This window comes from Leopardus geoffroyi, chromosome C1 (genome assembly GCF_018350155.1).
Source record: "Leopardus geoffroyi isolate Oge1 chromosome C1, O.geoffroyi_Oge1_pat1.0, whole genome shotgun sequence".
NCBI lineage: Eukaryota > Metazoa > Chordata > Mammalia > Carnivora > Felidae > Leopardus > Leopardus geoffroyi.
The window spans coordinates 127,532,268-127,546,243 of record NC_059328.1 but is presented as its reverse complement, the minus strand read 5'-3'; the positions used below and the strand labels follow the sequence as shown (position 1 = coordinate 127,546,243).

Genomic DNA, 13,976 nt, shown 5'->3' with positions numbered 1-13,976 from the left:
CGCGCTGTCCCATTCCCGTTTCCCTCCACTCTCCCCAGAGCACCTGCACATCCTTCTCCCAGCCTCAGGGACCCTGAGATGCTGCTCTTCTCACCAGCACACAGGTGTTTTAGGGCTAGAAGACATCCTCATGCCCAGCACATCTAAATTCTGCAGGAGGTGCATGAGCAGTGCCCCTGTCCTCTGAGCAGGTAAAGGCTCTGCTCACCCAGGAAATTCCCCACTCAGCTGAAGGCTCCTTCAGCCCTCCTGGCCCCCATTATGTGTTGATCTTTCAGGAGAGAGAAAATCCTCAGTCCCTTTAGCTGTTGGGTTCCCCTGCATCCACCCAGCAAGGGAAAGAATGAGGACTGTGTGAGCTGCACCTCCTTTAACTGTGGTCTTGGACAACTTAGCTTCTCGAGGCTGAAGGCACTTTATCTGTAAAGAAGGGGCATTGTTGCAGGTGACTCTGAGAAAATAAAGAATGAGCCTGCCTTCTTTGGAAGTAGTTGTTACCAGTATCTCTCAGTGGCTTTTAACTCCTCCAAAGAGGAAAAACTTGATGTGGGGAAAATGACCAAACCCAACCTCCCCCCCAGAAAAGGTAATTTAAAGTGAAGTCAAACAACATGTTTCCTTTGACAGTGAAATGGCTTAGAAATGGGAGAAAAGTCACACCTGTTCCATTTGAATGAGGGCTGCTTTATCATCATTATTATTATGGAAAATGTGAAATATGTTTACAAGAAAAGTATAACGAAGCCATCCCCAACTTCAAAAGCTATCGACTCATGGCTGATCTTGTTTCATCTATGCCCCATCTTCCCCTTCTCAAGTCAGGTTGTTTTGAAGCAAACCCCAGACATCCATAAATACTGTGATGGTGGCACCTGATTAAGCCTCTTAAGGCCCCTAACATGAGTGGATGGCCTTGTCCCTGGTCCTAACACAGTGCCTGGTTGGGCACTGTAAGCCTTGTAAGCATGCTAAGCCTATCTCTTTGGTGTGGGTTGATGGGGAGGGTGTGGCCGCTGTTACTGAAAAGTGTAGCTCATTCTCCTTCAGAGTCTAGAGTCTGCTTCCTTTCCTAATTAAGATGTCTGGAGGTCATTTCCCAAACTGGAGTGAGGTTTGTAACTTCTCATCTTGAAAATCTATCCTTGTTATCAAAAGACTTATGCTAGGCAACTTCAATTCACTTGTTGGCCTTTATCTTTTTCAGACTGTTGAGCCAAAAGTAAAAATTTTCATCTTCAATCTAAGATTCCAGGACTGCCCCTCCACCAGGAAGAAGTCAGCCAGACTGCTCTTCAGCCTTCTCGAGGGTGAGTGGACCATTGCTGGCGAGGCTTTGAGTCACATTTGGTGCACTGGCTTGGCAGTAGCAGTCCTGAAAGTCTGGGGTTCCAATAAGAGGAAGGACCAGAGGAGGGCTGGTCTGAGAGCCCACCCCAGACGCCTTTGTACCCTGTCCCTTAGCTCCCACTGACCCAAGAAAGACAAGGGGTTCTGTATAAAGATGACAAGGATGCCTCGGTCTTGTGTAAATAAAGGCCATCAGGCCTCAGGTATCAGGTGTAAGGAGGGGAACTGCTCTGTGCTGGCGTGTCCCCTTCCATTACCCATCCCTCCGATATCTCACCTTTGCCTCACTCTGCTTCCTCTTATTCACGTCCCCATTTCACTTCAGCTTGCACATGGCCCTAGTGGGCACCTCACCAAAACCTTCATGTCTAAGACCCACAGCTCATAGACCATCTTCTCTGTGCCTCTTAGTTCAAATTCTTGAGAGTGAATCTGACTGGGGGCCCATGGATCAGGAGATCACTCCTGGTCCAGTTGGGTCAAGGGAAAGGTGGATTCTGTTAAGGCATCAGGGGCTGAGGATCTACTAGAGACTCTGCAGGAAGGGTCTGAGGGCCACATTCCTGGGTGTCCTGACATCCATCCCAGTCACCCTATAAGGCAGAGTATGGTATAAGTCAGTAGTGCCCTTTTTACTACCTGTAACCAGTACTGAGCTGACTTCACAGACCTCCTGACACTCATCCATAGATACCACTTAATAGCCCTCACCCTAACTCATTTTTTGATGGCATACCGATCTCTATTCTTAAGTTCCATCCCTTTCTAAATGGCTAAAACGGTCAATTTTATGTTGATGCATAGTTTACTACAATTTAAAAAAATTCCATCCTTTTCTGATGTCTGAGTTCTTCTAAATCAATTGTTCTCCATGTGTGGTCTCCAGACCAGCAGCATCAGCCTCACCTGGGACCTTGTTAGACATTCAAATCCTTGAGCCCTATGTCAGATGCACTGGATCAGAAACTGTGAGGTGGGCCCAGCAATTTGTGCTTTACAAGCTCTGCAGGTGATTCTGATGCACACGGAAGTTTGAGAACCACTGTTCTAAGTAGGTGGAAATCACTTCTGACCTCCTTAGTTCTTTAGTCCATGGCATTTTCCAGGGAGCTTAGAACAATTGCTTGGAGTTTGGGTGTGTTGTATATATAAGGAAAACGATTGATGGCAATCATGCATATTGTTGGCTGGACTTTAGGGAGAATTAATTAAACTTCTTCTTTTACAGCCATAAATAAAAGCCAAGTGATCACCATTGGGTTTGATCTCAATACTTTCCTGAGCTGTTCAAGTTCCAAGAAAAGGTAATGTTAGATTTCCTACTGAAGTATCAATAGCTGATATTTGCAGAATATTCTTTCTTATGTGTGATCTCATGGGACTGTTGCCATCTGCCTCTCGCCAGTGATTTTATCATGGCTGTTCTGTAGGCGAGAGATAAAGGCTCAGAGGGGATGGCAGAGAAAGCCTGTCTCCCATTGCATCTTACCCGGGGCCCACATGGTCCTGCATCCTCTCTTGTCATTCTGCACTGGTGACCTCTGCAGTTTGTCCAAGTGTACACAATGAGTAGAGCTGGTATCTGAACCCCTGTCTTCTAATTTAAGATCTTGTTGGAGACAACCTGAGTTTGTGGAACAGCAGCCTGGGTTAAAGATATATCTGACCACCCCACTGAAGTTACATGTTCTGAGTAAGTGAGGTTAGTTCTGTATACCTGTTTCCTCATGTGATTTGTAAAACATCTTCCCCTTGAGGAGATAGCATAGGTAGGAGATTGAACTGTTGCAGTGGGGCAGAAACCTAACTCAGTGGTGTTCTAAGAAGAGGTTGTTTTTGGTTTTCGTGGGTTTTTTTTTTTACTTTGTTTTTTATTTCCTTAAGTAATCTCTATACCCAATGTGGGGCTTGAATTCATGACCCTAAAGATAAACAGTCACATGCTCTACCAACTGAGACAGCCAGGCATACCCTAAGAAGAGAGGTTTTAATTTATGTGGGGTTGCAAATAATTTCTTACCGAAATTATGGCTAAAATACCAAAATTTGTAAATGGCATACTTTAAAAGAAAATTAGAGCAGGTTGTAGGTTACCCCCATAATGACCCTCTCACAACACTCAAAATCCGATGTGCTTCCCAAGTGAGCATGAAAAGGATGGTGTGGACTCCTGAAATCATTGTTGCACTATATGCTAACTAATTTGGATGTAAATTTAAAAAAAATTAAAAATAAAATTTAAAAAATAAAATAAAAACCTAAAAGACAAAAAAGACGTGGGCCAACCACGTACAAATGACATCCTCTCTCCACATGACAAACTTAAAAGACAAAAACCGAAAAGGATGGTGTGGAAACCAGGAGATGGTTGTTCCCCAGAAACGTCAGCCTTCCATGGGTATGTTACACATGTGAGCTTCATGCACCATGCATTGACAAAAGACAAAGACTGGAAAGAATCATTTGGCTTCCCAGACTTTGAGCTAGAGCTCTCCTTACCCTACCTCAGACTGCTAGAAAAGCTCTGTCCAGGGTCACTCACTCAGTTGCTACCATCTTCTTGTGCTTTTCCTCTCCTAGCACTTGCGTATCTCAATCTGTTGTTCAGTCCTCTCAACTCACTTCAAGCTCTGCCGGTTAAACCAATAGACCCCGAGTGGCTGCTACTGTCAGGCTTTGTGCTGGGAGTATGAATGGTAGAAAGAGCAGATAGGTCAAAAGTGCTCCCTGACCACACTCGGAGTCAGCTGAGGATTACTGGGCTATGTCTTTTCAGAAAATAGAACTCAAGAGGCCATAATGAAAGGGTTACCCAGAAAGCTCAGTAATTATAAAGCCACAAGATGCCATATGATATCAGCTCCAAGGTTCTGCCTCTAAACTTGGCCTGAGGCAAAGGTCCAACACTGGCTGACATTAAACTAACAGCCGGGGATCCTCATTCAGGGGGATGTTGGTGGAGAGTCTGCTGGGGGCCAGGGCAGATTGAGGGGGGTTCCAACAGGAGTAACATCCTTTTCTCTTTGAGAATCTTAGACCTTGGAGGGGAAGCAGAGTGGCCCACAAATGACTCTAATACCAGATTGTGGCAGAAGACAAAGCATTGCTCCCCAGAAGGGGGAGAAAGAGCATTATCTGGGATGCTCTGAGGTGGCTGGGGGCAGGGGAGGGATAGCTGAAGGAGGGCTACCTGCAAGGCCTGGGCATAGAAACTGAGGCTATGCTAAATCTCTTGAGAGATACTCAGTATACTCATACTGAGTATGTTAAATCTCCTCCCAAGTTAGGTAAACCTGAACTTCCAGCATTAAAGCTTTTAGAGCAAATTGAGGGGTGGTTGGCTGGCTCAGTCAGAAGAACATGTAACTCTTGATCTCAAGGTTGTGAGTTCTAGATCCATGCTGGGTGAAGAGATTATATATACATACATAAGCAAATAAAAAAGCAAATGAATAATTAAGCAGTCCTTTAGAGCAAATTGTATTTTATCCAGGGACTGTTTGTTTCTTTCCTCAAGACTTCATTTCTTCCAAGCCAGGAGGACAATCAGGATCAGGAGTTTTAGGTCAGAGTAGCTGAGTCTGTTCATTGAGTGGGTGTCACCTGTGTCCCTGGTTGTGCTCCAGAGACCTGTATATATCATGGATAATCCATAACTATAGATAACCCCCCACCCCCACTGCTGTTTTAGCAAATGTGAGTTCGTTGACGCTTCGTAAAATAGGAGGTACTTAAGTTTGGAAGACCCAGATTTCTCTCCATTGGACAGAGGTCCCTCTGCAATGTCCCTGCCACTTCTACCAATTTTGTGCTCTGGGCTAACCACGTACAAATGACATCCTCCCTCCACATGATGGCCATTGGACAGGAGATGCCCTTGTACTGCACCCCCTTCCGCCATCCCCCTGCGATTCCCCCTCCAGACCAAACACATCCACCTACACCAACCCTTCCTCAACATTGCCCTCTGCTGGTGTAACTGCCACATGCTCTCTTACAGTGCCTTCCAGCCTGCAGGCCAGGACTTGGAGATTGGTAAACCAATTTAGGGTTTGTTTTGAAACATGAGAAGAAAATGTTTTATTAAAAAAAAAAAGGAAGAGGGGCGCCTGGGTGGTTCAGTCGGTTAAGCGTCCGACTTCAGCTCAGATCATGAACTTGCGGTTTGTGAGTTCAAGACCCGCATCAAGCTCTGTGCTGACAGCTTGGAGCCTGCTTCTGATTCTGTGTCTCCCTCTCTCTCTGCCCCTCCCCTGCTTATGCTCTGTCTCTCTCTGCCTCTCAAAAATAAATAAATGTTAAAAGAAAATTAAAAACAAAAAAGGAAGGAAGGAAAGACAGAAGGAGAGAAATGGACTAGAATAAAATAGAAAATAGAGTGCATTCATGTAAGGATAGCACTTTTACAGTATGTTTTATTTCAAATATATATATTTATATGAATTTATATATATGAAATATTTAAAAATATATAAATGTCTACACATCTACAAATGCAGTGATATGTGGTTAAAAGCACAGACTGTATTCTACAGTTTGTAAACTATGTGATTAAGGAGAAGTTCTCATTAAAAAAAACAAGATGTGGGTTCATTTACATTACAAAGGCTGGAGATGGATGATCTACAGTAGGTACAATCATCCGGAATCCAGTCTTCTGCCTTAATTTTCTTCATCCTTAACAAGGCTTCCACCTTACTGTCCAGCATGACTGCATGAGCTCCTGCCATTGTGTCCATAATCCAGGCAGCATGAAGGAGAAAGGAGGTTGTAGCTGGTGTTAATATTTAGCTGATGCACATCAGTAGAGCTACACCAGTAATTCAGTTATTGAAATACTTTCTTCCATACCAGCTGACAAACAGGTGCTGGTCCCCTGATGCCCAGAATATACTCATTTCTTTGACTCTCAATCTCCTTCTCTATAGGATACGGTTAAATAGCTGTAATCCTTATCTAATAAATTCGTGAAAATTAATGGAGAGACCTACATTCATATCACAGTGGCCAGCACAGAATCAAGGCATAATGAGCTAAAGCCATCATTATGATTAACTATGTTTTATAAACAGTAAGAAGAAAAAGCATGGCATCAGAACTAAAGACATTATTTGAGGACAAGCTAATACACAGAACGGTAGGCTTGGCACAGTGTTTGGAGTCCTGCAGAAGCAATAATAACTCACCTAAGAAGAGGCAATAATAGTAATTTTCCCATCTACCAGGCACTTGTGTGGCTTTTGACTCAGTGCTTCTCGAACCTTTACTAATTACACACATTGCCGCCATCCATCAGTCTGGGGGCGCAGGTAACCCGCAGGGTCATTACTCACCGTGTCCTTTCCGTCTTTCGGATCCCGCAGCGGGCCCTGCTCTCGGACAGACAGCGCGCCCCTCCAGACCGCCGCGCAGCCTGCCCTAGGGACCGCAGCAGGTTCCTCCTCGCCGCGGGGCTCCGCCTACCGGAGAGTCTGGGGAACATTTGCCAACCAATCCACGGCCGAAAGGGACGCTTTCCTGCGGGAGGATTTCCCCGAAGGCTTCCTCTGGGGCGTCTCCACGGGAGCCTTTAACGTGGAAGGAGGCTGGGCCGAGGGCGGAAGAGGGCCGAGCGTCTGGGACCACCTGGGTCGCCGGCACGCCTCCGAGGGCGCAGCAACACCGGAGGTGGCCAGTGACAGCTACCACAAGGTGGACACCGATGTGGCCCTGCTTCGTGGCCTCCAAGCTCACGTCTACAAGTTCTCCATCTCCTGGTCCCGCATCTTCCCCACGGGGCTCGGGCCCGGACCCAGCCGCCAGGGCGTCGCCTACTACAGCAGGCTCATCGACAGCCTGCTGGACGCGCACATCCAGCCCATGGCCACGCTCTTCCACTGGGACCTGCCCCAGGCCCTGCAGGAGCGCGGCGGGTGGCAGGACGACAGTGTGGTGGACGCCTTCCTGGACTACGCGGCTTTTTGCTTCGCCACCTTCGGGGACCGCGTGAAGCTGTGGGTGACCTTCCATGAGCCGTGGGTGATGAGCTACGCGGGCTACGGCACGGGCCGACACGCACCGGGCATCTCCGACCCGGGCGTGGCCTCTTTCAAGGTACTTCTCGTCCTTGCAGTGCCGCCTCACTGGAGGAGAATTTGGCTGGGAGAAAGTCATTGTCTCTTCCAGTCAGAATGCGTTTACTTTTTGTGCTTTAAAGGAAGCCAGAGGGAGGGAAGGCACCATAAATCGTTAATCACCTTATTTTGTCCAAATACTGCTGGCACTTTGATAAGTTATTACATCCTTGGAACAGCGCTGGTGGATGAGGGAACTGGGGCTCAGAGAGGAGATACTGTTTCCTGATGGCATCGCTACAGGGTCAGCAGTTTGAAGCCAGAATCTGAGCCCGAGTCTGCTTGAGTCTACAGCAGATTTTTCTTGTCATCCAGGACTCTTAGTTGCATGGGACAAAAAAACCAACCCAGACAGACTTAAGCCAAGTGGGAGTCCATCAGCTTGGGAAACTGAAAAGTCTGGGCTTTAATATGATTTTTTTTAATGTTTATTTATTTTGAGAGAGTAAGAGAGAGCATGAGTTGGGGAGGGGCAGAGAGAGAGAAAATCCCAAGCAGGCCCCAAGCTGTCAGCACAGAGCTGGAGGAGGGGCTCGACCCAACTAACAGTGACATAATGACCTGAGCTGAAATCAAGAGTCGGAGGCTCAACCAACTGAGCCACCCAGGCATCCCTGAAAAGTCTGGGTTTTAGCTGGTCAGAGTGGAGCTTGATCAGATCCCAAACAATGCCACTAGTACTCAATTTCTCTTCTTGCCCCTCCTTGTTGGTTTTCTACTTGGGCTGCTTGGTAACCAGATGATAGCAGCCATGCTCTCCTATTTCAAGACCAGCAGGAAAGAAAACTTACCTCTTTTCTGGCATTCCCAGCAAACATGTCCCTGTGCCTTATGCTTGCTGCATGGGTTGCATGCCCATCCCTGAACCAATTACTAAGTTTAGGCTGGGAAAATGTTGTGCAGTGACTGGTCTGGGTCCGGGTCTCAGCTCTACCCCTCCACACACTGGCTGAGAGGTGGGGAGGTGGAAAAGGAAAAAGGGTTTGGCTTTCCAGAGGGTAGGCAGGGTATCATTTCCATAAGAAGGGGATGTATATACTGGGGACAAAATTTTAAGTAGCTTAATATGGGCCCTTTCCATCATTTCTTTTTTTGCTCAAATCTCCCAGAAAACTCACCAGCTTTCCCTGACATCCATATTCAGGATGCACATGTTAGCCTGGCTTTCCCCTGCCACATCTTGGGTTCTGTTCTGAAATAGGAGTCTTTTCCTTGCCCTATGCTAGGTGTTAAGGAGGATGCATGACCCATATCCTCAAGATTTAATACTTTTTGGAGATGATACAAATAAATACACATAAGAAAATTAGAGAACAATCCAAAATGTCCACACTCAGAATGAGCTAAAATCAATGACTTGATGAAATGCCAAAAATTAGAGTGAAGTCAAAGCTTCCACTCTGCTCTTGTTCAACAAGAGCATACACACCAAGAGAGAACACTCCTCAAAATGGAAGGTTTGAACCTTTCTGTTTGTCTCCTTGTTGTAAAACTCATCCCAACCTCTTCTCCTGGCTTCTTATCCCTACAACTGTGGCTCCTGGAAAGTCCACACCACCTTTCTCCTTCAATTCTTGCTTTGATTCATTAGTTAAAACAGTATAATACCATTAAGGGAAGATTGCAAAGAAAACAGTTCACTCATAATTTTGCCCATATGTCCTTCCAGTCCTTGCATTCACAGTGTACTCACAGAGTGCACTAAATTCAGTGCCTTTTAAAAATTTTTTTTTAATATTTATTTATTTTTGAGACAGAGACAGAGCATGAACAGGGGAGGGTCAGAGAGAGAGGGAGACACAGAATCCGAAGGAGGCTCCAGGCTCTGAGCTGTCAGCACAGAGCCCGACGCGGGGCTCGAACTCACAAACCGTGAGATCATGACCTGTGCCGAAGTCGGACGTTCAACCGACCGAGCCACCCAAGCACCCCTTAGTACATTTTTTCAAGTAGACTTTATTTTTTTAATGTTTATTTATTTTGAGAGGGAGAGAGAGAGAGAGAGAGATGGGGGAAGGGCAGAGAGAGGGAATCCCAAGCAGACTCCATGCTGACAGTGCTGATGCAGGGCTCAAACCCACAAACCATAAGATCATGACCTGAGCCAAAATCAAGACATCAGATGTTTAACTGATGGAGCCACCCAGGCGCCCCAAGTAGACTTTATTTTTTACAGTGGTTTTAAGTCCACAGCAAAATTGAACAGAAGTTACGTAGATTTTTCCATATACTCTCTGCTCCCACGCGTGCACATTTTGACATCCCCCACCAGCATGGTACATTTGTTATGATGATTGAACCCACACTGGCTGTCATAACCACCCTAGTGCCCATTTCTTATCTGACATGTCATTAACACCTTTCCATGTTCTTACATGGCCACAATGACTGGTTTTGCTAGTTGTTTCATATTCTGCTGAGCCCCCTGCCTGATGCTGACTTAGTTAGAAGGCACACATTCCTGCCTTTTGGAAAGAAGCACAGTTTGCCATTGGAGTTTAGGACCCTGTTAAGGATTAACATTTGCAACATGAGAAGCAGTGAGGAGTTTGACTTCCTAAGGCATATTTTGATCTGAAAGTCTTCAAGAGTAAGTGTCATTATCTTCAGATGATAAAAATGAAAAAGGAAAGGATGATAAGCAATAGCAATCTCCCTCCTACACCCCAAGTGTCTGCTTGGTGCTCTATATACATGATCTTATTTAGTCCTCCTAAATGAATGCATAATTACCACTTCTTGCATACAAGGAAACTGAATGAGAAGCAAGTTAGTGACAAAGTCAAGATTTAAGTCTAGGTTTGTTACACTCCAGACACCCTGCTTTTGCCCTTTTTCCCATGGCACTCTGCCAAGGAAAGCTGTTAACTTTTGTAAGACCTTGAGTTAAGTCTACCAAGAGATTCCTGGTCATGGGTTTTCTTCCTAGATTTCATTAAGTGGAAAGAGCAGGTAGGTTAGAAAGAATTGTCCCATCCCTTCTGTGTCAAATAAAATGACCGTCCCAAATTCGTTGTTGATGAATTATTCAATAAGCACTTACTAAGAACAAAGTCAGAATAGCATCATGGGGGACAATACAGGCCTAGAGTCAGGCTTCTTACATTCTACACCTCTCTAGATCTTGTTCCCCTCATCTGTATAGTGGTAATAATAATTATACTGTCACACAAGACTGTTGGGAGGAGTTTATGAGAGAATTCATTAACAATTTTTTACTGTGAAATATGGTTATTGATGCTACTGCTATTGACCTGTTGATGGTGATGTTGACTTGTTGATGTTATTGGCTGTTGATATTGCTGGCATTGGTGTTGATGATGTTGATGTCAACATTGTCCATGTTGTTGATTTACTGACATTGTTAGCATCAATTTTAACTACTTTTTGATATTGTTGACTTGTTGATATTGGCATTGACTTGCTGATGACTTCCTGATGTTGTTGACATTGGTGCTGTTATTGATGTGGACATTTTTATTGTGGCTATTTTATTAACATTGGTAACATTATTGACATTCGTATTAACTTGTTGTTGTAGACTTGTTATTGGCTTGTGGTTGTTGTTGGCTTTGCTATTAGTTGTTATTAAGCACTGTATTTCTTTCTTTTTTTTCCTCACAAGGTGGCTCACTTGGTCCTCAAGGCTCATGCCCGAGTTTGGCACCACTATAATAGCTACTATCGTCCACAGCAGCAGGGACGTGTGGGCATTGTGTTGAACTCAGACTGGGCAGAACCTCTGTCCCCAGAGAGGCCTGAGGACCTGAGTGCCTCTGAACGCTTCTTGCACTTCATGCTGGGCTGGTTTGCACACCCCATCTTTGTGGATGGAGACTACCCTGCTGCCCTGAAGGCCCAAATCCAACAGATGAACCAACAGTGCCCCAGTCTTGTGGCCCAGCTCCCTGAGTTCACCAAGGCAGAGAAGCAACTCCTGAAAGGCTCTGCTGATTTTCTGGGTCTGTCTCATTACACTTCTCGCCTTATCAGCACGGCCCAACAAGATTCCTGCATCCCTAGCTATGACACCATTGGAGGCTTTTCCCAACATGTGGACCCTGCATGGCCCCAGACCTCATCCCCTTGGATTTATGTGGTGCCCTGGGGTATAAGGAGGCTATTGCAGTTTGTATCTTTGGAATACACAAGAGGAAAAGTTCCGATCTACCTGGCTGGGAATGGCATGCCCATAGGGGAGACTGAAGATCTCCTTGAGGATTCCTTGAGAGTAGACTACTTCAATAAATATATCAACGAGGTACTCAAAGGTAAGAATGGTGGATATGCTGGTGATTGGAAGGTGGGTGGTACTTCTCCAAGTCTTCAGATTTCTGTTTAATGAGACAAAGACAGTCTCCTAAGAAAATGAAGCCAAAAAGTAGTGTTAGTAGTAATAGCATGAGTCCTTCATATCAGCCTCCTAGCTGTTTCCCCCAGAAGCCTCAAGTGTTTGTTCCAATGTTCTTATTCCCTATAATGCCGCTTCCTGCACTCTGCCCATTTGAGTCCTATCCATTGATCAAACACTCATCATCTTTTAACACATTCCATTTAACAAATATTTATTCAGTGCCTGTTATGTACCGCACATTGCACAAGACAGGGTAAAATATTGAGCAAATATCATCTTTTCCCATAGGACCCTCAGAGTTTACAGAGGGTCACAGACAGAAAATTGTAATAAAGGATGCCAGTGGCATTACAGGAGGGGACTCCAATCCATTAAATCTTCCCTCGTTGTTCTGGCCACATTCATCTCCATCTCCTTAAGTCAGCTATAAAATCTACATTCCACATCATTCACTTTGATCCCATTAATTCATATCGACTGCACCAGTCTTACCTAACATAGTTTCATACGTCTTTTAAAATTTTTTTAAAGATTTTTTTAATATTTATTTTTGAGAGAGAAAGAGAGTTTAATATTTTTTAATGTTTATTTTTGAGAGAGAGAGACAGAGCACGAGCAGGGGAGAGGCAGAGAGAGAGGGAGACACAGAATCCGAAGCAGGCTTTAGGCTCCGAGCTGTCAGCACAGAGCCCAATGTGGGGCTCGAACTCATGAATCATGAGATCATGACGTGACACAAAGCTGTGAGATCATAACCAACTGAGCCACCCAAGCACACCTAAATTTTTTTTATTTTAATTCTAGTATAGTTAACACACAGTGTTATATTGGTTTCAGGTGTACAATATAGTGATCTGACAATTCTATACATTGCTTAGTGCTCATTATGATAAGTGTACTCATAATTTCCTTTACCTATTTAACCCCCCCCTCCACCCCTCATCTCTGGTAACCATCAGTTTGTTGTCTATGGTTAAGAGTCGGCTTCTTGGTTAATCTCTTTTATTCCTTGTTCATTTGTTTTGTTTGTTCCACACATGAATGAAATCATATGGTATTTGTCTTTCTCTGACTTCACTTAGCATTTTATCATCTAGATGCATCCATATTGTTGCAAATGACAAGATCATTCTTTTTTATGGCTGAGTAATGTTCTATTATATATAAATACCACATCTTCTTTATCCATTCATCTACTGATGGACACTTGGGCTGCTTCCATAATTTGGCTATTGTAATTAATGCTGCAGTAAACAGAGTGCCTATATCTTTTCAAATTAGTATTTTTGTATTCTTTGTAAATACCCAGTAGTGGAATTACTGGATCACATCATAATTCTATTTTTAATTTTTTTTTTTTTTTGAGGAACCTCCATACTGTTTTCCACAGTGACTACACTAAGTTGCATTCCTACCAATGGTGCATGAGGGCTCCTTTTTCTCCACATCCTTACCAGCACTTATTATTTCTTATGGTTTTGATTTTAGCTATTCTGACAAGCATGAGGTGATATTTCATTATAGTTTTGATTTGCATTTCCCTGATGATTAGTGATGTTGAACATCTTTTCATGTGTCCTTTGGCCATCTGGATGTCATCTTTGGAGAAATGTCTGCTTGTGTCTTTGGCCCATTTTTTACTTGGTTTATTTGTTTTTTAGGTGTTGAGTTGTATCAGTTCTTTATATGTTTTGGATATTAATCCTTTATTCGATATGTTATTTTCAAATATCTTCTCCCATTCCAGAGGTTTTCTTTTTTTTTTTTTTTTTTCAACGTTTATTTATTTTTGGGACAGAGAGAGACAGAGCATGAACGGGGGGAGGGGCAGAGGGGCAGAGAGAGAGGGAGACACAGAATCGGAAACAGGCTCCAGGCTCTGAGCCATCAGCCCAGAGCCCGACGCGGGGCTCGAACCCACGGACCGCGAGATCGTGACCTGGCTGAAGTCGGACGCTTAACCGACTGCGCCACCCAGGCGCCCCATCCAGAGGTTGTCTTTTAGTTTTGTTGATTGTTTCCTTCATTGTGAAAAAGCTTTTTATTTTTATGTAGTCCCAATAGTTTATTTTTGCTTTTGTTTCCCTTGCCTCAGGACACATATCTAGAAAGATGTTGATATGGCTGATGTCAGAGAAGTTACTGCCCGTGCTCTCTTGTAG

The 13,976-nt window shown here is 44.4% G+C and overlaps 1 protein-coding gene across 2 annotated transcripts in view; it reads left to right on the top strand.

Annotated features, from left to right (window-relative positions):
* The window catches only part of LCT (lactase), a 51,133-nt gene that overhangs the window by 15,004 nt on the left and 22,153 nt on the right, over positions 1-13,976 (top strand). For both annotated transcript variants that reach the window (XM_045479663.1, XM_045479662.1), the window contains exons 4-7: positions 1,205-1,307; positions 2,576-2,651; positions 6,711-7,440; positions 11,086-11,731. In XM_045479663.1, the coding sequence (XP_045335619.1) occupies positions 1,205-1,307; positions 2,576-2,651; positions 6,711-7,440; positions 11,086-11,731 (1,555 nt within the window). The remainder of the gene's footprint in view (positions 1-1,204; positions 1,308-2,575; positions 2,652-6,710; positions 7,441-11,085; positions 11,732-13,976) is intronic.